At 52.4% G+C, this 25,607-nt stretch overlaps 1 protein-coding gene across 3 annotated transcripts; it reads right to left on the reverse strand.

Moving 5' to 3' along the window:
* Nucleotides 1-108: 108 nt before the first annotated feature.
* LOC127481114 (NADPH--cytochrome P450 reductase) lies at nucleotides 109-25,607 on the reverse strand. 3 transcript variants are annotated; one of them, XM_051810017.1, is made up of 16 exons: nucleotides 25,589-25,607; nucleotides 16,324-16,516; nucleotides 10,306-10,354; nucleotides 9,334-9,462; nucleotides 8,772-8,921; nucleotides 7,810-7,934; nucleotides 6,847-6,936; nucleotides 6,292-6,390; nucleotides 5,631-5,747; nucleotides 4,797-4,915; nucleotides 3,454-3,635; nucleotides 3,160-3,309; nucleotides 2,339-2,606; nucleotides 1,703-1,848; nucleotides 1,394-1,479; nucleotides 109-1,159 (listed from the first exon to the last, which is right to left on the reverse strand). In XM_051810017.1, exons 2-16 carry the CDS (start codon nucleotides 16,500-16,502, stop codon nucleotides 1,015-1,017), a joined length of 2,034 nt encoding a protein of 677 aa, XP_051665977.1. In that variant the 5' UTR covers nucleotides 16,503-16,516; nucleotides 25,589-25,607; the 3' UTR covers nucleotides 109-1,014. The 3 variants fall into 3 exon arrangements, with proteins under 3 accessions (XP_051665977.1, XP_051665976.1, XP_051665975.1); XM_051810016.1 differs by lacking the exon at nucleotides 25,589-25,607 and adding an exon at nucleotides 25,398-25,418; XM_051810015.1 differs by lacking the exon at nucleotides 25,589-25,607 and adding an exon at nucleotides 21,719-21,889.

Here is a 25,607-nt window from a genome sequence, read left to right on the forward strand (position 1 = left end):
CTGCCACCCAGTCCCCAGGTTTCCTCCCAGTTAGCATCCAATACTCCTGCCTCCCTCTGCCCTCTGGCTGAGCAGAGAAAGGGTAGGAAGCAAACTACAGACACAGCATTTTTATTCCAAGGGCAAATGTATTTAAATAATTTACAATCATTGGACAGCCTGAAAGGTTGTTTTTTTCTTTTCTTCCCCCCCCCCATGCTTAAATCACAAAGATGTTAAAATAAAAACAGTATTTAAAAAATGACCATACACAGTGTGAGGGAGGGGCTGGGCTCAGGGGAGCTGCCGGACCCCAGGGAGCAAGCAGGGCCCTATGGACTGAGACCCCTCCTCCCACAGCTGGGTCTATTCCCCAGGGGAGAGGAGCCACCCCCTTCCCGCTGCGTGCTGGAGCAAAGGCAGGCATCAGGAAAGGAGCAGGGGGGTGGTGAGGTCTGGGGGGCACAGGGCACCTCTGTGCCCAGAGCCAGCTGCCAGCCCCTTATCCTAGAGCTGGACAAACAGGGCACGAGGGAGGTGAGGACAGATGGCTGCCCAGGCCGGGCCCTCACACCCGGGGGGATCGCAGGGGGCTGCCGGCCCCTCCACCCCTCTGCCGTGCCAGCAGGCCAGGGTGGGCTCCAGCCCCGGGGATAAGGCAACACCTCGTGTTCAGAGAAGGACCCCAGAGCTTTCTAGCAGCGTCCATCCCTTGTGCCCCACATCAGCTGTGTCCCTGACCTCAAGGCAAATGCTGGTGCCACGAGGTGCGCCTTGGGGTGCCGGGGTCACCATGGCTCCTGGACAGCAGCTGAGCTACCCCCCTGCCCCTCTCAACCCCTTCCACCCCCCGGGGCACACAGCCTGTCCCGAGGGGCTGCAGTGGCCCAGGAGGGGTTGGGAGTGACACTGGGGTAGCTGTGGGGCGGGGCTGACACCCTCACCCACAGCAGCCGTGGGCGAGCAGGCACTTTGCACCTCCCGTGGGCCCTCGCCTGGGGACCCATTCTCTCCCCAGCCCCACCAGCCCCGCTTTTAGCTCCAGACATCCAGAGAGTACCGGCCCTTCGTCATCAGTTTCTTTACATAGTCCACGGCCTGGGCCTGGCTCATGTTCCCGAACTCGGACACGATCTCGTAGAAGGTGTTCTGCACGTCCCGGGCCATGTTCCGGGCATCGCTGCAAACAGAGGGATCATGAGTGAGACACCAGAGTCACAGAGCCCTGTCACCTCCCCACACGAACACCCAGGGTTCACCCCAGCCCGCCTGCCTGGCCCTTTGCCCTCCCCTGGAAACCAGACAGTGTAACCCTCCCAGGGTTTGTAATGCACAGCTGGGGAAACTGAGTCACACTAATTTTCCTGAGAACGGGAATGTTTTCCCAAAGTCCCTTCCCTGCCCCCAGACCTACCCACACACGTAGATATGAGCCATCCCCTCATTAACCAGCTTCCAGATGTTTTCCTTGTTCTTTTTCAATAAGTGCTGGACATAAACCTGGCAGGAAACAAGGTGGGAATGAGGTGAGAGGAGCAGAGCCTCCCAGACCACAGGCTGGGGCGATGAGGGGAAGCCAAGCCCATGCTCAAGGCTCTGGAGACAGTGGAGGTGTGCTGGGTGCTCCTGCCTGCCATGGGCCATCCAGGCTGGAAGTCTCCAGCCCTAAGGCCACAGCTGGGTGTAGCAGCAGGAGCAACTGGTGGGATGACTAGAGCAGTACCTTCTCAGCCTGGTCCCTGGAGAAGGCCACATTGAGCTGGGTGAGGACTCCCTCCTTCTGGAAGCGGGCCAGCTCCTCCCGGTACAGGTAGTCCTCTCGCTCGCGCCGGCAGCCGTAGTAAAGCACTGTCTCACCCACCTCTTTGCCTGCAGGGTCACACGGCCTCCATCAGCTGGCCCCTGGTAGCCCACAACCCTGTCCCCCTCCCCACCCTCCCCTTGTCCTGCCAATCCCAGCAGTCCCAATCCTGCCCTCTCTGCTCCCCTGGTCCTACCAGGCCGGAGGAGGCAGAGCTGCACAACTACTTCTGGTTATATGGGGAAGCTTGAGACTGATTCCCAGAAGTGGCCACAGGCTTCAGCAATGAGTGTGACTTGACTGCAGTTATTTGGAGATGTGGTGGCAGAGGTCAGAGAACTGCCTCAGGCCTATCCACCCCCCAAACATCCTCCTTGGCCAAGAGGACAAAGCATCCTCATGCTGGGCAACACTTGGCTCCTATTCATCCTCCCCCACCTCCTCTGCTTTTTGCTGGACCCACCAGCAACACGAGCTGCACCTCAGAGGCACCAACTGAAGCCCGCAGAACCCTGTCCTGCAGGAGCTCCAGCCCCAGGCAGGTTGCTGGGCCCTCACCTTGCTGCTTCAGCCAGGCCCGCTCCTGGATGAAGCCGATGAAGGGGGCGACGCCAGTGCCCGGCCCGATCATGATCACGGGGGTGCTGGGCTTGAAGGGCAGCCGGAACTGCGACTTCCGCACGTACATGGGCACCAGGGAGTTGCTCCCGTTCTGGTCAGGCACCTTGTTCTTGAGCCAGTTGGTGGCCACCCCTTTGTTCAGGCGGCCCGTCTTGGTCTCGTACTCCACCGTCACAGCACAGATGTGGATGGAATTGGGATGAACCTGCAGGGAAGGGATGTTGGCACCACGCAGAGAGGGAGCCCCGGCAACCCCACAGCTCAGTCCCCGCAGCTCCCCCTCAGTGCTCAGGAATGAGGAGAATTCTAACCTAATGTTAACACTGGGACAGCTATTCCTCCCTGCGTGCCCCTCCTGGGGCTTCTGTCTTGTGTCTGACACGGGACCACGGAGCTTCCCTGGGTATTTCCAGCCACCTCAGGGCTTCAGGCACAAAGTAATGAGTGAATTTTGACCAGCCCCTAAAATTCCACCTTCTTCCAAGTCCTAACAGCCAGGCTGATGGGTGAAGAGAAGCAGGGCCCCAGGGAGTGCAGGTGGTATTGGGACACAGCTGGCTGCAGTGTGAGACCCTCTGCAGACCCCGTGGGAGCTGGGATAACTCCATGCAAGGAGATAACTAAAGTTGCCTCTCTGATGGAAATTATCACCAGGACAAGCTCCCCCCATCCAGTCCCCAGCCAAGGACCGTGGTGCTGTGGAGCTCCAGCTGAAGCGGTCCCTCCACAACCTCATTCCCTGCTGGAAGCACACTCACCTTGGAGGAGGAGGCGATGGAGTAGTAGCGGGCCTGCAGGCGGGGCAGGAGCTCGCACAGGTGGTCGATGGGGGGGCGCAGCGAGGGCATGTCCTGCAGGATGGCCAGGATGTTCCTGCGGGCCTCCACCACCCAGCTGAGGTACAGGGCCTGCGGGCAAGGAGGGCACACACACGTGACCACTTCCCTTCGTGGCTGGCAAACACCCCTTGGGCTCTCTGCACGGCCCTTTTTAGGGATCCCCCAGCACCCAGTTCAGCCCAGCAGCGTTGCTGGGAGGGCCAGCGCTCCCACCTTGCCCTCGGCAGCGGACGAGGCCATTTTCCGGAGGCGCTCCTGCTCCTCGGTGTCCGTGGCGTACTGGGCCAGCTCGTACAGCACATTGGTGCGGGGAGGGTTGGTGATGTCCAGGTAGTAGGTCAGGGCTGTTCGGTAGGACGTGGGGCAGGGGAAGGGATGCTTCTTGTTGGATTCCTCTGGAGAAGAGGGAGAGAAAGAAAAACTGAAAATCGGCAACTACCTGCTGTTATGTCAAGGGGATTTCGTGCCGGCAGCTACGCACGGCGTGTGAGGGCTGGAGACAGAGCAAGGCTCCAGGGAGGAGAGAGCAGCCCTAAGGCCGATCAGCCTGTGGGCCAAAGCCCCAGTTCCACACTGAAGCACCTCCCTCTCCAGGCAGCTCCCTCTCCCAGTAGCCCATTCTGTGCTTCACAGATGCTGCCTGACAGTTTAGCAGCAAAAAATATCACCCTGTGGTCCCCAACAGGGCTCTCTGCCCTGAGATGTCCAGCAAACCCACAGACCAAGCAGGGGAGCTCCCCTCCACAGCTAATTTGGCCTCACACACTTACACCTCTATCAGACCTGGCCTCAAAAGTGTCCTTACGCTCATTTAGACACAGAGAGCTGTGCTCAGACTCATCTTGGGAAAGGTCAGCACCAGCAGTCAAGGCTGGAGCCATTCAGCAAATTGAGAGGTCCATAAGGGACAGGAATGACAGTGTGAGGCTGGACAACCTGCAACACTGCACAGGGGGCTACAGGCTCCAGCAGTGCATTAGAGCCACTTTCTCTCTTGAAACCAAGAGCTCCCTCAGGCTTCTGGGCCAGCACGTCTGATGCTTCAGGTCTGGCTGTGCTGCTCCAGGAGTGCAATGGGCAGCAGCTGGCATCTCCTTCCTGCCAGAGGCTGGCTCTGCTGGGAACGCTGCCCAGGAAGAGCTCTTTGTACCAGCACAAGTGCTCCCTCCTGGCAGTTCAGTCTCCAAGGCTGTGCCTCCTCTCAGGACTGAATAAGAACATCTCACACACTGAGGGCCCTGTGGAGCTCCGGGGCTGCTGCAGCTGAGGGATGCTCTGGTGGGCTGATGCTCTGTAATTAGGAGTGTGCTGTTACATAATTTGTTGTTGAATGGGCACACTAAACACATTTCACAACTGACCCACTTCAGCTGCTCTCAGCAAACAGGTCTGTGCTACTGCTAGAACAGCACAGCATTCAGAGTGGCTGTGGGACATTTGTCTGCCTGGAGGTGTCCCACGGGACCTGAGGGTGATCTGGATCCTGCTCTGGTGGGAAGGACAAAGGCCACAGCTGAAGGAGAACTGCTGACCCTCAGAGGTCCATCCGTACTCACCATCCAGGTTGTTTAGGGACATGACAGTGTCCAGGTCCGTGCCCAGGATCTCACCGATCTGGTTCACCAGAGAGGAGTCGTTGGCAGGGTACACGGCCACGTGGTCCCCGGACTCGTACCTGGCACGAGACACAGGAGAACAGATGCAACACCTGCACCACTTCTTGCCCACCCCCAGAAGACAAGTGGGTTGGTGCAAGAGGCAGCTGGACGACACAGATCTGAGCTGCTGCACCACCAGGGATCCCCAGAGCCCACAGTAACAGCGGGAAGGACCATGGTGGGATAACGCTTTTAAGAACCAGGGTTTTTATGAGGGACCTCCAAGTCAGAGACTTCAACAAGGCCAGAGTTCCAGCAAGGACAGGCCAACTCCCAGCTGCTCAAAACCTCTGCAGTACTTTGTTACATTAAGCCACCTGGATTTGTGACTTTCTAACAATTTAAGCAATTCAAGCCAGTGAGAGGATTTTTAGGAGAAAGGCTTTATTCCCCCTATGCTTGAACACCTAAGCCAGGCAAGCCAAGGCATGAGCCATCCCCACCTCTCTCTCACAGCTCATCTGCCCTCTCATTTTTTTAATGATTCCTAGAGAATTCTTTCAACTGAGACTGCTCAGCTAGGAAAGGTCTGTGGGGTGGGAGGGACCCAAAGCAGGCAGTGCAAGAGCTGGGAGGAAGTCCTGATGTGGGGTACCCGGTACAGAAGCCCAGAGGGGCAGTGTTGAGTAATCACTGAAGTACTGGATGAAGCTGGTGCCACATCCTTGTTCTTTGCTCCTGCTGCAGACTGCTCCTGACAAAATAAAGGAGCAGTCTCCCACAGAAAACTACCTGATTTTGGAATTGGAGATATCCAGCTCCAGGTGCATCAGGTGCCGCTCTCCACCCTCGTTCAGTTTGCGGTTCTCTGTAACCTTGGCCAGGAAGGGGTTCTTGGCATCAAACGGTCTGGAAGGAAAGACAAGGCTTGGTTCATGTTCCAAAGCACACTACACCACAGCACAAACCAAACTATGATCCTGATGCTACCCACACTGGGACAGAAAGCACATCCTTTTCCTTCTAAGCACAGCCCAGCAGTCAACAGCTTCTGTCCCATTAGGAACAAGTGACACACAAGTGGACTGGAGGAACTGTCAGATCTCAAAGAAATATTTCAGGCCGGAATTAGTTTATACAGCTCATCTGCCACAGCAATACTGCCAGCAGCCATCATGTATTGGCCACCCCAGGCGAGGAAAGGCTCAAGACAGATGCTGTGGATGTACCAGCCAAGCAGCACACGGGGCCACAGGCATCTCCTCACCACTAATGATCCATTAACTGGGGACTCTCAGAGTCTCAGTGGAGATCTGAGCCCATTCCTCTTGGGCAGAGACAGGCTGCATTGCAGAAATGACACTGCCCACAGAGCAGGTGTTGTTAGAGACATCAAGGACCCATCAGCCAACCCCTACCCCACATACACCCTGCCCAGGGGGTCGGCACTTACGGCTTCTGGTTCTCGTAGCTCTTGAGTCGGCCCATCTCTCCCGTGTAGACTTTGTTCATGTTCACATCCGTGTGCACCACCAGCTCGTACTGGCGGATGCTGGGCAAGAAAAGAGAAAAAAAGTCAAACTGGAAACCACAAAGTGCAGCTGGAACCAGCATATACTCTGCTTGATTTGCTGCAGCTCAAAAACAAATGCAAATGCCACCCCTTTGCCCCTCTCCGGACGTGAGGGATCAGGAAAGCTGTGCAGAAAACCCAAACCAAGAGGAAACCTCAGCCTCACTGGGAGCATCACAACCAGCACAGCCATCCCCAAAGGTACCAAACCCACCATGTCCCCAGTCAGAACAGAAACTCAGAGCTGGGCTCAAACTTGCACCAGGCTCAGGCCAAGCAGCTCCACTTCCTGCTCTACTTTGCCCATGCCCCCTCCAGTCTGGAAGGGGAGGCAGTGCAGAGGACAGGGAACAGGAGCCTGGGGGTGATGGAATGGCCACCAGTCAGAGGTGACCAGTCTCTCTGGTACCCAAAAGGATCTGCTCCCAAACCCACCTGGACTCTTCTCCTGTAGCCTCCACCCCAAAGTGCTCACAGACTGCCGGCCAGAACTGCTCTCTCCAGGTGATAAAGTCTTCTTCCAGGCTATCCAGGGCAAAAGAAAGAGTCAATAACCCACTCCCAGCTGGGAGAAAAGGGGCACTCTGAGAAGAGCCATCTGAGATCCCCATGGAGTTTCTCCCTCCACCATGGGAAAAGGCATTTGCCTTGGACCCAGACAGTTTTGGTACCTCCATATGCCACAGATCACCAGAAAAGCATTGTCAGAGCACTAAGTTGGAATTGTTGCTATACCAACCACCCCTCCCTTCACCAGGTCTGCCAAGGAAGGCTTTGCTATTCAGGCTCAGTCTTTAACCACCTCAGCTCCCCCCCTTGCCCACTCCTGGCATGAAGTCACCTTCCCAAAAAGCAGATTCCAACATGGCAATGTTCATTTTTCTGGGTTCAGAGCCTCTCACACACCTCACAAACCTCACATCAGACCTTGCAGACTTAGAGGTAAAGCCAGAGGTTGATGTAATGTCCCAGGGTGCTCAGGTGAGCACAGAAAGGCAAAAATAAAATAAAAATCATTGTCTGAGTTGGAAAACTGCTGCCTCCCACCATAAAACACTTCACGAGGAGATGGAGTCTGCCTTCTCCACAGGGTGGGTTAGCAATGGATCTACAGCAGGACAAAGGCAGAGGAGGCTGCAAAGCCTGCTCCAGTATGTACCTATGGGCATTTAGAGCTGGTGTGGGATTTCCCAGACACAAGATTCCCTAGGATACTCCCTGTGTACAGGGATCTGACTGTGGGAGAGAGAGCAGACAGACACACACTCAGAGTTACGTCAACTCCCACAAAGAGCCCTGTAGGGTTTATTTCTGTCTTGGTAATAGAGGCAACTCCCTGCCAAAGTATCCAAGATGCTTTATCCAGCTGTGACCAGCCCCTCCACCCAAGCTACTCACTTGCCATCATCATCTCCCAGCCCAAGCTCAAAGATGCGCTGGGCTCCGAGTTCCTCCAGTCTCTTGTCCACATACTTTCCCATGGCATTGAAGTGCTCATAAGTCTTGTTCCCCAGCCCAAAGACCTAGAAGGGAATGCTCATGAGCATAGAGAAGCAGGAGCTGGACTCTTCCCATCCAGTTGACATCCTCTGGCAAGTATCACCCAGCAGATGAAGTTGAGAAAAGACAGCAAGACCTCTCCCAGCTCCCCATCCACCCTTCGTGGACCTTGGGTAAGAGCCTACCACTGGTGAGGAGGCACCAGCACCTCCCCTGAGCCTGGCCTCAGGCACAGCAAGAGGATGCACTTACAAGAACTCCTGCACCCTCGAGGGACCAGTAAGAGCCTGGACTGCCTGGAGACCGATTGCTGGCCTTTGCCTCCCACAAACCACGCAGCAAATGTTTGCTCACTGCTTCATACAGAGAAGCTTCACATCTCCAGCAGTGGATTTTATCCTCATTTGCAATTATTATGCTGCCTAAGGAATTTGGCCAGGGTTTGGGTGAGGTGGTTATTCAGCTCAGCACAGGAAGAGAGTTACATACTCCAAGTGATTTAAATTGTGGGAGAAGATCAGGCCCCGGGGTGCTCAATTAGCTTCTGAACAGCAGCAGCCTGTAGCTCATTTGCAGATGTTGTATTCAGTGCCTGCAGGCCTGTTTGGGGCTGTTTGTACCAGCAAACCCTCATGATTTAGGGAGTGGAGAGAGAACTACGACATCTGTATTTAGAGCCCTCAGATGTACATTTGCAGGAGTCCACAAAGCCTGCGAAGGAAGACAGTAGGGACCTCAACCAAAACAGGAGTACAGGACACAGACATGCTGTGCCTTTCCCCCAGCCACGTGCAGGCACAGTGGAGGGCTCTTGGCTTTCCTTCCCAAATTCCCACACAAACTGGAGTTGAGCCACTCACTGCAAACCGCAGACCCGAGAGGTCGGTGTCGGCCTCCTGCAGCCAGTCGTAGAAATCCTGGGCATTGTCCGTGGGATCCCCCTCTCCATAGGTGGCCATGCAGAACACAGCCAAGGACTTGTCAATCTCCGAGAGGCGACTCAGGTCCGACTGCAAGCGAAGGACAGAATGAATCCCTAAGGACCCCACAACGGGTTATTGGGCAAGCCTGTTCCTACGGTGTAGGTGTGCAGAGCAACACCACTCGATTACAAAAGGGGTTGGGAAAGGCCAAACCCACCCAAAATTGGCAGGGGAAATAAAGCCAACCACCCCCACTGGACTGCAAGTCAGTATTTCTACTCCACCAGAAAAGCAATGGGATTTTCCATGCAAAGCTTTCAGGGACCGTGAGAACGCAGAACGGCAAGGACCAAGCCCATCTCTGCATCGCTCAGGCTGATCTTTTCTCCCCTAAATGACACTGTTAAAAGGCCAGCTGTCCCTTGGCCAGGGTCCTTGTGTTTTTTAGGGGACATTAATGGGATGTTACCTATCCTGAGGCTGTTCATGGCTAAATTACCAGGTCATACTCCTCCGGATCCGCTGCCATGCCCCGGAGGCCGTAGCGATGAGCGTCTTTGGAGAGACGGTTGGCAAACTCCTCTGCTGTGCCCGTCTGGGAACCGTAGAAAACCACAATGTTTCGGCCCTGGAGAGAAAAAGAAATCCCTGTTAAATGGTGATTACTCACTTGGCAAATGCATGGATGAAGCACAGACAAAGGAAATGCCTGGGATCAAGAGTCCTGGACTGCAACCTAAAGGCAACCAGGAGTCTGTGCTCGTACAGGACTCCACGCCAGGTCTGACAGAAAACTCAAGGCTAAACTGTTAATGGGAGCATGACTCTTGTCACACTCAGAGGGGAGACTCAGGTCAGACTAAAATCCAAAACAAAGAAAAACCCTCAAGATTTATTCTCAACTTCAGGGCTGCAGCGTGACTCCTGAAAACAGGGAACTCCCTGGATGAGAACACAGACTTGCCAAAGCTTTGGGGAAATGCCTGAGCACCAGAGCTCCTGCTCTGCTGCAAGCCAGTTACTTTGAAGTAAAACAGAAAATACATCCAGCCCTTGCTTCTTCCTCTGCTTCCCCTTGTGTCCAGACCAGTGGAGTCAAAAGCCAGTTCTGTGCACAACAATTCCCATTCCACAGCGAGCCAGTTTGGGAACCAACCACGCAGATAAATAACTGCCAGCCAATGACTTTAAAGTCTCTGCCATTTCCCTCTTGACTTTGATCTCATATTACACTTTTTTTTTTCCCCACCAAATTTTCACTTTAATTTTTTTCTCTAAGAACAACATCCAGGCATAGACCCAAAAAGCTATTCCTGGCTGCCCACACAGCCTTCCCCTGGATGCTCTCTGCAGCAGGCATGTGCCTGTATCCAAATCAGCCCCTCCTGCTGACAGTCTCCAGAGAAAACTGGGAAGGACATGAGCTCTCCCTCCTTCCCAGCACCCCTTGTAGCCAGAACAAGCTGCTTACCGTCTTCTTCATCTTCTCAATGAAGCTGCTGTCTCTCACTGGAGCTACTCTGAAAGACAGGAGGAACCTCCTTTCAGATGAAACACATTCATTTTTTGAGGTCAGGAATAAGCAAGTGGGGAAGAAGTGGCCTCGAGACCTCAGGAAGGCTGCCCAAAGGCTGCCCACTGACCATCCATGTCCCAGGGATACCCATCACTCAACCACAGGGCTTCTGCAACAACCATGGAGCAGGGACTCGGAGCAGACAGGAAAAGCTGAGCCCCTGCCTTACCTCCACCGGTGAACCCTCCCACAGGGAGAGCCCAGGCACTCAGCCCTGCCTGTCAGGAAGCCTTTATCAACTGCTCTGAGAGGTCTCACAGCTGAGCAGGTTACAAGAATCTCACAAGAGCAGGTCTCCAGATAAATCTCAGGGGACAAGCCATGGTGTGAGAGAAGGGAATAGAGAGCTCCCTGCTTCCCACATCACTGCAGGCAGGCAGGCTCAGTCCTGCACTATGTTCCCCAGGGCACATTCCCCAAGCCTGAAGTCAAACAGGGCTAAAAACCAGCTATTTCAACCTCAAAGCAGCATGCCAGACCCGAGTCCCAGAGCTGGAGAGCTCTGTGGAGCAGACACACGCAGCTGATCAGACCCACAGAGCCACCAGCAAGGCACCCACTGCCAGCCAAGGTCCTGCAGAGCTGGTTCCCTTGCTGGTTTCCATTCCCAAGCAGAGATGGGTCTAGCTGCAGTCAGATAAGGTGCTGGGGGCTTTTCACAGCAGGCAAGGAAGACAGGAGCTCCCTTGCTGTCCTCCCCGCTGGAGCTTTGGTAGCGGGGAAGAACGTGGGACCCGTTCCCATTTCACAATGGAAGAATGCAAGGCTGGGTCTCCTGTGGGAAGAGAGAAGCCTCCAGGCAAAAAACAAATGGTTTTGGCTCCAGCCCATGTGAGAATGTGAAGAGCTCACTAACAGTTTCCTAAACTCTGCAGCCCAGGGGGAGGGATCTTGCAGATGTGCCATGGCATTTGCAGAGAGCACACACACAGAGCAGCAGGGTGGGGGACCTTCAGTAAAATGTGCCTCCAAGCACCCTCCTTGACCCAAAGGTATCAAGGAGCTCCATAACTGGGCCTGACAGTTCTGAGAACTAACAATCTCATACAGCACACACATCAAAGACAAGCAAAGCCTACCTCAAAAAGCTACCCAAGGCAGCTGTGCTCCCAGGAGAGAGCTGCTTCACACTCCTGCTCTGCTCTCCCAGCAGCTAACACTCTCCCAGAGTTGTCATTTGTCCCCTGTTGGGAACTGAGATATGACAAGCATCTTAAGGGAGCAGTCCCAGCCCTGCCCATGCTGTCACCAGGACAGGGGCTTGAGAGAATTCACAAGCCTCAGCTCTCACTTAGCTTTTGGCTTCCTGGTGAACCTCTTTGGTTTTCTGCCCTCTGCAAGCGAGATCCAATTAAAACAACTGTTGGGTCAACTGCTAAACAAAATGCTTTTTAAAGAGGAGAAAAAAAAGTTTCAGATCCTTTCAGCAAGCTCCCTTTGGAAGAGAAAAGGGTGCAGCACATGGAGCTCGTCCGTTTTCAAAGGAGGCAACCCCACACTGAAGTGTGTGGTGGAGAACAAGCTGTGGCTCAAACACAGAAGAAATAATGAGCCTGGCTTTGGAAAAAAGGCTACACAACTCTCTGAAATTGCTTCATCAGGGTGGTTTGAAAATCTGAGCTACAAAAACACACAGGCGCCAAAGGCAGAAACAACACACATTTTCACTGCTCAGCCAGGGAAACTTAGAAGAGAAAGTGTGTTCTCAGCAATGACTGCTCTTACAGCTTAGATAGCTCAAAGCAGTGACAATGAGAATCACAAGTGTTGGGTGGAGGGAAGGGGATTAACCCCATTGTTGGAATGAGCTGTAGCTTGTACAGATCTCCCACCCTTGGTGAGAACCCACAGCACAAACAGCTCCCAGGGCTCTCTGTCATTTTGACTTCAGGAGAAAGAAAGGAGAGGGAGAGAAGTTCCCAACAGCTCAGCAACAATATCAAAGTCTGTCCCAGCTGAACACCTCTCCTTCAGAAAGTTCCCATGCCCATGGTTTTCCTGACAAACACATAGATACATCCAAAAGTGCAGACACAGCCTGGACACTGCAGGGAAACCAAGCACCGACAGCAGGGTCTCCTCTGGAGCAGCCTGCCTCCGAGCAGAGCCTCTCCCCTTCCTCCTCCTCCTGTCCCAGAGGGAAGAGGCATCCCACTCACCCAGCTTTGGGGCGGGAGGAGCGACCCTCCAAGGTGGAACAACCCCGTGGCCCATCGGGCAGACTGACTCACCTGGCCACGGCCGGCTCTTCCCGCGGGGCCGAGTACACGCAGCCCATGCTGGGCAGGGAGAAGGCAGACAAAGAGTCCCAGGGCAGCTGTGTCTGCAAGGGGAGGTGTGGGGGGACGGATCTAACTTAGCTCTGGAGCCACACAGGCCTTCCCATTCTGCTCCTCCTGGGCGCTAAAGCCAAGCGTCAGCCTTTTGTTGAGGAGAAGAGAGCCGGCACAAAAGGTCCCGGCACGGGTCATAGCAGGAGTGGTCCTGTCCCCTCGGATCCTCGTGGTGGGGCTTCGGAAGTTACCAAGTGGATCCGCACAGTCCTGAGAAACTGCAACATCTGGCAGCAGTGGCAGAAAGGAATTAGGAGTGGAGAATGAAACCTCCCAGGATCCTCCACAGCACACGTCCCTCTCCCATCGGCGTGGAGCAGGGGGACGGGACACAAAACCCTCCCCCGGCCCTGTTACCTTGGAAACTGTTTATATCACAGCTGCTTTTATATATATTCTCGTTTTTCAGGGAAAAAAAAAAAAAAAAAAAGAGAAAAGCTTGATGCTGTAGCTGAATGAAACGATTCCAGACACTGCGTGAGCAACGCTTCGGGTAACTATGGCAGTGCCATTACGGAGGCAGCTCAAAGGAGTCTGTTCTCTTCAGGATCCTATTAAATTAAATTAGAGATGGTCTCTCTCTCTCTCACACACACAGGCAGCAGAGAGCTAATCAGGTTAAGGAGTTGGAGCAATTCCTGCCACAGGAAGCCCTACAAGTACCAGGGAATGGATTTCTGCATAGCTGCAGAATAGAGATAAGCCAGTTTCTGCCCCAAACAATGTTAAAGAGGGGGGAGAAAGGAGAGGGTGACACCCAGCATACCAATGGCTGTCCTGCCTGTGTCTCCCCAGGATGACTGTCTGTACAACTCTGGAGAGGGCACATGAGAAGGGAAAGAAATCTCTGACTGAGAAACGTGCAGAGGAGGAGCAGCCAGAGAATAAAAATAAATCTGTGCATTCCCCAGCAATGCCCCCACGAGGAAGCGCGGTGGCCACGGCCGCGTGGCGATCCAGAGCTGCTCTCCCTAATGACATCTGCAGAGCAGGCTGCAGGGAAGGCTGCCCCAGTGGTTTTAATTAAGTCTGAAAATAGTCAAAACAAGAGCAGTCAGTGGGATCCCAGCCTGTCCCACACATGCATGTGTTACACGTCACAGGTACAGGATGCCTTCCGATGTGCTGGATTCTGTCCCTTCTGCGGAGACCTTGGCCAGGAAAACAGCTCCACTTGGTTGTAAGGATGAAGAATCAGCAGCCTGATCCCTCACTGAGCTGTGGCTGAACCCAGGGATGCATCGTCATGGCAAGATCATGAGTGTTTCCAGGCCACACAGGCTGGTGGAGCCACGCAGGGAGAACCCAGCCCAAAAGAGGGTGTTTCAACAGGGCATCTGTTTTTCCACAATCAAGGGCAGTAACAACAGTGGCATTTCCTTTGCAGACCCTGCTGAGCTGACACAGTTTTATCAAGGTGCTCAGCAGCAGCTCCCAAAAAACATCAGGAGGGCACTGAGGTGCTGGATGCTGTGTTCAGGTCAGAGACCCTACTTGCACTGTTCAACACTGCAAACAAACCATTAAAGCAGCAGCCATTGTGATGTGTCTGAATCCCTGTTCAGCATCTTCATCCTCCGGTATCCTGAGGTTGAAGTTGGGGGAGCCAAAGTGAGACAACTAAATCCATCACTCAATGCCATCAGATAAAGCAGCTCAGGACAGTTTGGTGAGTCGAGGCAGAGCTGCAGAGAAGAAGCTGAAGAAAAGCAACCCCTCTTAAGGTCAAGGCTCTCCACTTCAGACAGAGACAGCCCTGATGAGGCCTCTCTGCCTTCGTGGGTCTGGGACAGCTTCCCTGCCTGCCCACAGGCCCACCTGACATATCCAGCCAGCCACAGGCAGTGGCTGACAGTGTGACCCTGTGTCTTGTCGATCTGCCTGATCACCAGAAAGGAAACTCCACCCCAGACTCAAGGATTACAAGAGGGAAGGAAACCCAAGGCTGAACAAGCTTGTTTTTCCCACTCATTTTCCTCCCAGTTCCAAGCATCCCATAAAATTACACTGCAAGACCTGCAGGAAGTCTCTGTCTCTGTCCCAAAAGGCGGATGTGCCACCAGCCACAGCCTCAGCTTATGGGGCCACACTGCCCTCTGACCAGTTTGCTGCAAGGACCACAGCAGGGCTGCAGCAGGGTCAGGCTTAATGCAGAGGGAGAAACTGCTTCACAGCCTCCTCTCACTCTGCACCTGCCTGGCTGCCACTTTTCCAAAATGCAGTAGTGTCAGATGACTTCCAGAACAGCCTCACCTCTTCCCTAGTTATCCACAGTGCTGCTGTTCCACATATCCCATAGGGAGCTCCCTTCCAGCCATGGCTCACAGGGAGAGGCAGCATGGACCCCACGGAGCAAACCCAGGCAAAGTGCCCACAAGCAGCTCAGAGCCAAAACCCCCATCCATTCCCAGATGGAAGCCCATGTGCTGAGGCCCTGCAGCAGCACAAGGTGGTAACATGTACCAGGGGCAGTCAAAAAGCTGCTCTGCAAGGTCACAACAGCCTCTGGAAGAGCTGCATGTGGTGAGTGCAGGGTGGAATCAGTCACACAGGCCCAGCCTGTGCCATGCCAGCATCTAATTTCAGATGGGTAGTGCCCTTTCCCCAGCCAGATTAGCTCTCATGGCAACAGTGTTCTCCTCACAATCTCCAGAGAGGGCCACGTGCACTGACACACACAGCCCTCTCTGCTGCAGGAGTGAGAGGCAAAGTATCCCACCAATCCAAAGAAACACATTCCCAAGGTAAGGCTAAGCAGGCATGACAGCTGTGCTGCTGCCAACCTCGTGTGCACCCATGTGCACAAGGTTCCACAGCCAGGGTCACTGCTGCCCTTTAAAACCCTCCCAGCCAGAAAAATGTACTTTCCATCCTCCTGCAACACCAGAAACAGAAGGATTGAGGTAAAAAGTCCAGCAGAAAACTGATGTTACTGTGAGGTAAGGAACTAAATGCACCCTGGTCTCCACCAGCATGGCTCAATCCTGGCCCTAAGCCCTTTGCAGAAGACAGGGTAGAACAAGGATTTCCCTCTCCAAATCCAGTCTCCTGATGCTGCAGTACCCTGGCATCAAAGCCAAGCAAGTTTCACAAGAGCTGCCAAGCAGCTCATCCCAGGAACTATCTCCCAAGACTATTTCTTTTCTTCATAGCCAAGGGTAGATAAGATTTCTGATAGGAAGCCTACTTAAAAGCAAGTCCACATTTCTCCAGATTTCTCTAAATGTGACTTTTATCAGAAAAAAAAAAAACGAGAATAGCCAAAGCAATCCTTAAGAGTTCTGAAGTACAGCCAGAGGGTTTCCTGCCTTGCCTTTTCCTGCCTTGCTTGGGAAAGGCCAATTCCCGATTTGGGCCACGCGGTGGGGTAAGGCAGAACTGCAGCCTGGCTCCTCCCCCGGGATTTCTGCGTTGGGAGGGGAACACGCAGCTCAGAGGAAACATGAGGGAAGAGAAATATCTTTTGGGACTAGGTTCCCTCACCAGAGGCCTCCTACAATCCAGCTGAGCCTTCCAGGACTCATCATAAGCACGACAGAAAGCTCCACTCCCAGCGCGCTGCCTGAGAGTTGTTACTTACACTGTTTGCATTTTGGGCAGGTCGGGGAGTTCCTCCTTTTTCTTGCGGAAGAAGAACCAGTAAGTGAAGAGTCCGGTGATGAGGGAGATGAGGAACACGTCTGTCATGCTGAAGAGAGAGTCCTGCTGTGCAGTGCTGTCGGGAGGGGAGAGGTTTGGGTCCATCCTGGCTTCCCCCATGACGGTCAGAGGCACTGTAAGCAAGGAAACACAAATGAGCACCAGCGGCCACACAGTGCCATGGAAGAGCAACAGGGGTCCTTCAGAAAGTGGTTTTTGCTACACATTTAGTCCTGGGAGCACAAGGCTGCCCAACAACATCTTTGGAGAGAGGCCTTGCATCACAAGACTGCAGGATCCTTTTGTGTCCCACGGTGTCACACCAAGCTTTTCCCTTCCTTTTGCATCTGTGCTGATCCATCTGAAGTGACTTCTGCTCTCCCTCTACCAGCAACATCACAGCAGTCCCACAGGCCAGCCAGGGAGCTCAGCCTGACTCCTACTAAAGCCACAGTAAAACTCAACAGGGACTCATGGCCACCCTTTATTGAAGCCCTTACTCACCACAGAGCCCCTGGAGTGCTACTGGGAGAAGATCCCACTCTTCCAGCCACCCCACAGATTTAGGGCTTCCTCCCTCCTTCCCACAAGGTGACAGGATGCCCTGGACCCACTGTTGTGCTTATAAACCACAGAGCAGGACTGGCATGAAACGTCTGTGAGCATCCCCGCCAACATTACAACACAAAGGATGAACACTTCTGGTTTAATATCCACCTCCATTGCAGGTGGATTTACTATCCACCTCTTTTTGGGGCTCTGGCTTTCCAGTCCCATCCACTATCTCCCCTGGTTTAACTTCCATCTCCTTGAACTATTGCTTTCCACTCACCAAGGCAGAGTTTAAGCAACTTGTGAGCTGCCCAAGGCCATACTCAGGGTCTGTGGTAGCACAAGGATGAGCACCCAGCCCTCAAATCCCAAACCTACGGCCCTATGGCCCCATCCTTCCCCTGAGGATCCACCCATCACTCCCTCTCTCTCTCCCTCTGCTGTGCCAAAGCTCTGAACTCTTCTGACCCCAGTCCAGATCACAATATTATCTCACCAGAGGCAAGGACACACTCTGTCCAAGTAAACAGATAATTAACTCAAAACTTGATTTGTAAGGGCAAAGTGTCTCTCTTCTTGTACTTGGGCACCCTGCCAACCCAGGGGACCATGGACATTTGAACTTCCACACAGAAAAGTGACTCAGAGCTGTGGTGGTGCCACAGGAAAAAAAAGGACGTGTGCCATGGCTGGGCAGTGAAGGAAGAGCTAAGCCATGACTGCCAGAGGAAAGTTCCCAGGCAGCTTTTCTGGGGGGGCTGAAAACAGCAGAAAACTCCAAGCCTGTGCCTGGGCTGAGAAATAAAAGTGACCAAAGTTTAAGGTTATGCTAATGCATAACTTAGCATAAGTTAGCTGGGATGAAAAGGGAAGGTGATGCTTAGGGAGATCTAACAAGGGAGACCAGGTACAGCAGAGAACAACCTCTTGTTACCCTTAAAAGGAAACTCCACCTCCAGAGAACACGAAGCCTTGTGCCAGAGGACACCAGCTATAAAAGGTGCCCTATGGAGCACAGGGAGAAGTCCATAGCAACCTGGCAGTGAGCAGAGACAGGTACTCTGGCAACCCAGGTAGTGCTCAACCCCCAAAGAAGTTTAATTTGGTGGAGAACTTGGAAAGTAACTATATTACAAAGGGCACTAAAACACCACTGGCAAAGCTTCCCATTAAATTCTCAGAGATGACACCAAGGCAGGGAGTTGGAAGAAAAATGTGAGTGATGTGGCTACGGACAAGCAAATTGCACATTCCTCTCCATCAGGCAGGTCACCCTGTCCTCCCTCCTTGCAGACAGGCTTTCCATCACTGGATCTCGGAGCCAAGCAAGAGCTGGGTGTTATTTCTGTACAGCTCTAGACAAAACTATTAGCCAAAGCCCCCACAACTGGAGCTTAGTTGCCAAAAAGGCACAGCTCACAGCAGGATCCCTCTCCTTATCTGGTTCCAGTAAACCACCAAGGAGCTGGTTTGGCAACCAACACCAGGGGAACGTGCTGGTGGGGGAAAAATATTGCTGGTTTATTGCCTTCACTCCTGATGAAACCCCAGAACTTTTATTTATAAGCTCTTCTCCTCTTCCTCACTGCCACTCCACCTCACCTGTAGGAGGATCTCAGCCAAAATCTGCCAGGAAACCCACCCTCTCCTTGTTATCTCACTCATCACTTGAATTGTTCATTATGTCTCCGGGCAAAGAAGAGTTGCTGGTTTCCAGGGAGCCTCAGCTGCTGCCCATGCACAGCACAGACCCCTTCTCTTCTTCAGAGATGGAGGAAGCAGTGCCAGACACAGGCTGCCTGGATAAACATCTCCAATGCTGTGAGGTGGGTTGGTTTTTTTATCAGTGCCAGTTTCCACTGCCCAAATTCCACGAGGGCAGCCAGTTCCTCTCACACAGGGATGGCCATGTCAGTAAGATTATCCTCAGCAACAGCCTGTGTTTCACCCACTTTCCTTGAAAATCCCTTCCCCAAGGCACGTGAGGCAATGACAAACCCTTGCTCAGAGGAAGCCATGAATAAAAACAAGGCTTGCAGGAGACCATGCTAAGCTGGTTTTGGGCAGAAGCTGCACCTCCTTCCCTTCTGAGCACCAAACCCAGCACCCAGAGCAGCTGAGCCCTAGGAAAGCCTCCTTGCACAGAGCACAGCAGCCTCCCTTGTCACAAACTGCACGTGGAGGAGAGTTCCAAGACAGACACATCTGTGGTGAGCAGCAGCCAGCCCAGAGTGGAAGGCACACAGGCTGCACAGTAATTCCCTCTTGGCTCTGGATAGCTCAGACATGGATATTCACCAGCTGCCTTCACACAGGGCAAGAAGGAGTCTGTGCCCTCCTCAGCAAGGTGAGGGCTATGTGTCCAGCCAAAATTCATCACTGTGCCCAAATCAGCAGAGTTTCAGGCCTCCCAGGGCAGAGGAGACAAGCAGGAGCCAGAGAGGTTTGGCTTTCTCAATCCCCTGGATGTGGCCTGCTGTCCCAAGCAGGGATGCCTTGGGAAGAGGCATCCTCAGGGAGGCAGCTCCCAGGAATGCAGCGTGGCTGGATGCGGGGGTGGAAGCTGTGCTATCTCCTGGCCTTCACCACACTGCAGCTCTCCAGGGCTTCAAAGGGGAGCCCTACAGCTGCAGCCAGACCACACACTCAACCCCCCCAGAGCCAGGGAAGAGAACCATCTCTGGAGAGCTCTCCTCTCTTCAGTCACAATCTCCACAGCACAAAGATTATATGCTGACCTCTAACCCTGGAAGGAAACGTGGTCATGGTCTTGTGATGGAAGCAAAGACGCAAAAACTGCTTTAGTGTTGATGATGGGCTCCCTCTGGTCTTGCCCATTTAGTTATTCAAGTCTTATATTCCAGCTAAAGGTTTTTCTTTTTGCTTTCCCTTCACCATCCCGACCCTGGGGAAATTAGACCTCACACTTCTTTTTTTTAAAAGGTTGTCACAATTCAGGAACTCACTTGACCCAGCACAGGAAGATTATCAGTTTATCTCAGTCTTACCTAGTTGGCTGTAACAATTATTTTCCAGAAGCAATTTTCCAGCAATTCATTTTGAAATACATTTTCTAACATTCTAACATCCAGTGAAGAGAAACCTGACTCTTACTTGAAATTTAACTACCCTGGGAATTATGCAGTCTCTTGGAAGGACCCTGATAGAATCAGACCAGGTTTTTGAAGGGAAAAAGAAAAAAATTCATGATGCAGAAGTAAAAGTTCCCCTGACAACAGTTTCAAGGGTGGTCATTTTATCCACAGTGTTTATTATATCTTCCATTAAGGTAAGACAACACTTCCATATCCCTTTTTTTTTTTTTGTAATCATGGCTCCAGTTCCTGGATCCCTGTTTATGCACACAGCAAAGCAATCACCCTCAGCAAGATGTGAGCACAGAGAAGTCACAATATTTTGAAAGATCGCAATCAGGCAATGCTGTGTTTTAGCTCAGCTTTTCAGCCCCTGAATGCAGCTCCTAAATGTGTGAATCTGCTTGATACACGGCAGCTCACAATCACTCAAATCACTGGGGACCTTCCCTGCACATCTCCATACTACAAAACAGATGCTCTTCATAATCACGTTAAAAAAAACCCTGTATTCCTAATTCTCACACACATATTAAAATATATATAAAATCAGCATTGCAACAGACAAGACAGGATGGGGAGCGCTCTAAAAGCCAAATTATCAGCAATCCAAAGGGATCTATTCTCCCCCCTTGATCTTGCACACAGAGGATGGCAGCGCCAGGAGATGGTGCAGCAGATGCCTCCAAAAGCACACTGGAGCACAGCACCACAGTCATGAAACGTGGCAAACGTAAGGATGTTTCTGCAAGTCACATTGTACTATCTCCTAGTGGCCAAGAAGCGTTGGCTCTGAGGCTAAGTTGGCAGGAAGTTGGCTCTTTGTAAGCCTGAAGTAGACTTTTCTTTTTTTTTTTTGTAATGGAATGTCCATGAGGAGTTTCGATTACCTCAGGACAATCTGACTTTTCAGTCTCAGACCAGGACTGCAGCCTGTGACTCTCCAGAAACGAGTGACCAAGCTGGGCTTGACTCTGCCCTGTGCCACCATCAGCACACCACGACCTGCAGTGTCAGCCTTGGTGACAGGGAAAGGAGAAGGAAGAATGCTGACCAAGCACAGCTTGGGACTGCTCACTGCTCCCACCTCTGATAAGTGATCCCCAGGCACCAGCTGTAGCACCAAACAGCCCCCAGGATCAGCCTAACACAGCAGAAAGAGCTCCCCATGATTCCCACACACCCTACAGACGCTGCCTGCCCTGGCATGGGGCAGCACAGAGGCTGCACCTCCATCTCCAGTGCCCCTGAGCTTACTGAAACACCCAACAGGAGCCAAGCATCAGCACCCTTTGGACCCCTGCAGATAAACACAGGGGCTGCAGGTAGAACCTCTGTTTTGCAATACCTGCAGGAAAAAGCCCTACAATGACTGAGCCAAAGAGGAACTGCGTGAAAAATGTGTGGGCAGTGCCATTAGTCACCCTCTGCCCTGGCACTGGTGCCAGGCTCCATTCAAAGGGAACTCAGCAGGGTGCAGGCAGCCAGAGCCTTCCCAGCCCACAGCAAAGTCCAGGCTGTCTCAGCTGAACACCAGCAGGGACAGCAGGTAGTGGTTAGAAGTCAAATCACCCCTGCAGCAACGAGCTTGACTTGTGTCTCGCAGCAACACCTTCGTGGTGCCAACATGAGCCCTGGAGCACCCATCTCCCCTCCAGGAGTCCACTGATTCCATCCAGCAACACTTACCAAAGGACTGCGATCCAGTTTCTCAGAAACAGGAATCCATGCAGGTCACCACCACATCTAACAGCAAAACACACTCAAAAAGCCACTGGCTCCTTCAGACCAGCTTTCTCCAGTTCAGACTCCCAGTAAGAGCCCCACACAGCCACACAGGGAAGGGGACAAAAGGGCACACTGCTGGTAGAGGCAACTTGGCAGAGCACCCCTCGTGCTCCCTGCAGCCACGTGATGATGACCCTCATGTCCCTGACTCAGCACAGGCACTGCATTAGCGAGCACAGAGGAAGCACAGCTGTCAGGATTTCCAGTGGTGGAAGCTCTGCGTGGCTGGGAATGTCAGCATTACCACCAGATCTGCCAGACCCCTCCTTCTGATCAGAAAGGACCACCTTGAATTCCACAGGTGCAGGTGGGTGTGCGTGAGCAGACCTCCCTTCCCACCACACACCTCGTCTGCCCCAGTGATGGCCCCTTCTCTTGTGCTGACCATGGCACAACACAGAGCAGCCTTGAGAAGAAGCCTTAAAACTGGGCTTTTTAAGTGAGAAACCAGTTATTTCCACTGGCATCATGGCACAACCCCAAAGACAACTTCAGGACAGAGGGGAGACACATGACAGAGATAAGCAACCACACCAGATGGAAAACTCCATCTCTTTGTACAGTGCTGACCTGCAGCCCAAGCCTTAGAAACAGCAGAAAAGCAGGAAGATTATAAATAGAAATTAAACAACTAAAACACCTGGGAGGAAAAAAAGAAAGCCACTCTCACAGGTCTCTATTCCCAGGGCACCTGCAAAGCTTGTGGAGAGCTGGCACAGAAGGCAGCACCAAAAGGAAGCTGCAGTGGAGGAGAAGGAAGAGACTCACAAACAGGAATGCAGTCTTGTGACCAGCAAAGGTTTCTTCTTTCACCCACTAATGACACGAGACAGGCGGGTCACTGACTTGTGTCAGGAAGAGGAGCCCCACGGACACAAGGCCAGGAGGAAGGAGAGACGTGGTAGCAGCAGAAGGAGCAGGGCTGTGGTGCAGGTGGCATTTCTGCCCAGACTCCTGTGCCTGGTCTCCTCTGAAACCCACTGCAGCGAAGACTTTCTGCATGTTTGTGTGTGGTATTAGGACAGGAAACCCTGGGGGCAAAACCAGATCTTCTCCCTCTCCTGAGTACAAATGCAACCAATTAGACTAAGAAATTCTGTTTACATCAGCCTGTGCCAGTCTCAAATTAGCTATTTTCCCCTCCCTTTTTAGTAAAAGAAGACCTGGCAAGGAAAGTGGTCCTTTCCAAAACAAAAGCAGCACATGGAAGCAGGCACCCAGACCCAGGTTATTTAACATTGGCTTCACCAGCCCTTGGATCAGCCTTTTCTCCAGAGCTCTGCCATGTGGAGATCACATTTCCCATCAATACCAGGATGTATCTGGCCAGATAAATGGCTGTGCTTTTCTGGTCTGCACAGGCTTCCTATTTTGAGTGGGATCACCACACAGGTGAGTTCCTGGGCTCCTGGGGAAGGAAGGCACAGTGGGAAACCTCACAGTTTCCTTGCTCCAAGACCCTCCGTTGGACCATGGGTTTACCGTGGAACAGGGCAGGATGACAAGCATGAGCCAGGGTTTGGATTTCACTAGGCATGAAGGTTCCCTACACCTAGTGCTTCCCCATCACTTTCTTCCCACATATTTAAAAAACCCCAACAATTCCAGCACATCCCACAACTTCCCATTAACCAGCAGCAGCTCAGTAAGGAAGGGTGAAAAGCAGAGCCTCACACAAAACCAGGAAAGTGCCTCTGTGCACTACCACCAGCTCAGAATTCCCAGTCTAAACTGAGGCATTGGCTGCAGCAGCACCTAAAGCAGGGAAAGGAACACAAAAGCTGTTGGGTTTTCTTGTGAAGCAAAAGTTATTCTCACTGTGCAAGGTCTCTTCTACCCAGACCCTGACACGCCGGCTCAGACATTGGCAAAACTTCTATTTTAGGCACAAAACAGATGTGGAATGCACATCAGTCAGTCTGGATCTTGAAATACTGCATATTTGAGCTTTCACTGTCATACTTCCATGTTTTCTGGCCCACGGGTCTTATTCAAGGACAGCAGAGCAGCTGCAAAAGCAAGGAAGAGAACAAGAGGAACAGCTTTGCTGAGGCAGAAAGCAACTCTATACCGTGGGTGTAGTGAGGTGGGGCTCAGTCAGACCAGTACACTGAACCAAAGGATTTAGAGGCATTATTCAATACAAAAATTAATTCGAACTTGCCAAGCTGCCTTAAAAGAAAGCAACCCAGAATTACTAAATTTTCACACTTCCTTTCACCAGATGAAAGCCTCTCGACCTCTAGACAAGGGCATGAGGCATCTCACCAGCTTAGGCACCTGAACACCTTCCTTCACACAGATTAACGTGAGCCAGCATATAAAAAAAAGAGTTCAGGGTTACAGGGTAAACAAAACCTGAGAATGGCAGGTAAACTGACCCCCTTGTGAACCAACACTGTTCCCCAGTTTCCCCTCCCAGGGAGGGACAAATCCAGAGCACCACACCTCAGCCATTGTTTGAAAGAGGAACAGGGGTCTCACCACCACCAATATGCAGGAGCTGGGACAAGTCTGCAGGAGTTTTAAACCACCCTCTTGCCAGGCTAGGCTGCAAAACCTCAGGAGCAGCCCATTCAGGCATGGATTTTGCATGGTTCAGGTCCTGGTGAAGATGTTTTTTTAAGATCAAGACGAAAAATGGTATTTTTTTCAGCAGCCTCTTCTCCAAGTGCTGTGCCCTGTGCTGCCACAGCCATGGCTGGAATTTCAGCTCCTCCCAACAGGCCATTTACTCACCCTGTGCCTGAGTTTGTTGAGGGTTGGTGTGACTTTGCCTGCAACCTCTACAGGGAGGTAAGTGCTACAGATGGCGTCAGTAACCAGAGACTTTGACCTCTTCCACCAGGAAGAGTGTGGACAGCACAACCCTCCAATGCTGTTCTCCTTTAGGAGGTTTCCTTTGAAACCAACAGCTGGAGGAGCATCACAGGGACATTGTTAAAAAGATCTGGCAAAGTTTTAGGGACTGTGAAGACCTTTGATCAGAACAGTATGTTTTGGGGATTTATTTATTTAAAGAAAACCAAGCCCTGTTTGTGTGGAGCTGGGACATGTTGTATTTATAAGGCAGCTTTCCTCTGAGGATGTGAGAGCTTTTCAGACATTACAAGCCTGTCTCCTATGTTGCTGTATGGGATGGAAGTGTGTCTGCATGATCATTACATCCCATGGTAACTCTGGAGGAGAACTGTCCTCCTGCTCTGCCTGCCCTGTCAAAGGGTGTGCAGTCACCCTAGGACCCTCCCTGCCTGCCATGGGTACAGCAATCTAATCTGGATTTCACTTTTTTGAACATTTGTGAAATACAGGCAACTTCCCAGCCCAGCCCCTGCAATCAACCACAATCACAGGCACCAGAACATCAACTCCATACCCAAAACGGATGTCCTCGTGCCAAAAAGGGACACAGGCCACAGGACATCAGACAACCCAGGGAATAAGAGAGGTCACAGGCTGAAAGGCTGATCCCAAGCTGCAAAAACCACAGCTCTCCAAATCCCCAGCACAATCAACATAAACAGAAGACACTTGACACAGGATTTTTCTTTCCTTTTGTAACACAGGCTGCTCCTCTTACCTCCCGAAATTATGCACAGAGCCCTGTTACACAACCAGGGCTTGCACAATCCTCGCAGGCATTTTATCAGCTTGCTCCTCCAAAGCTTGGAGTTAGCTGGGGCCCAGAGATGCAGCAATGACCCGTGAAAGGGGTGAAAGCCAGTCAATTGATGCGTTTCACAAGCAACCACGCAGCAAGACCCAGTGTACCTGCCAGCACCGCCAAGTC

Source organism: Manacus candei, unplaced genomic scaffold (assembly GCF_025592945.1).
Source record: "Manacus candei isolate 608988 ecotype Guabito, Panama unplaced genomic scaffold, ASM2559294v1 h1tg000076l, whole genome shotgun sequence".
NCBI classification, from domain to species: Eukaryota; Metazoa; Chordata; class Aves; order Passeriformes; family Pipridae; genus Manacus; species Manacus candei.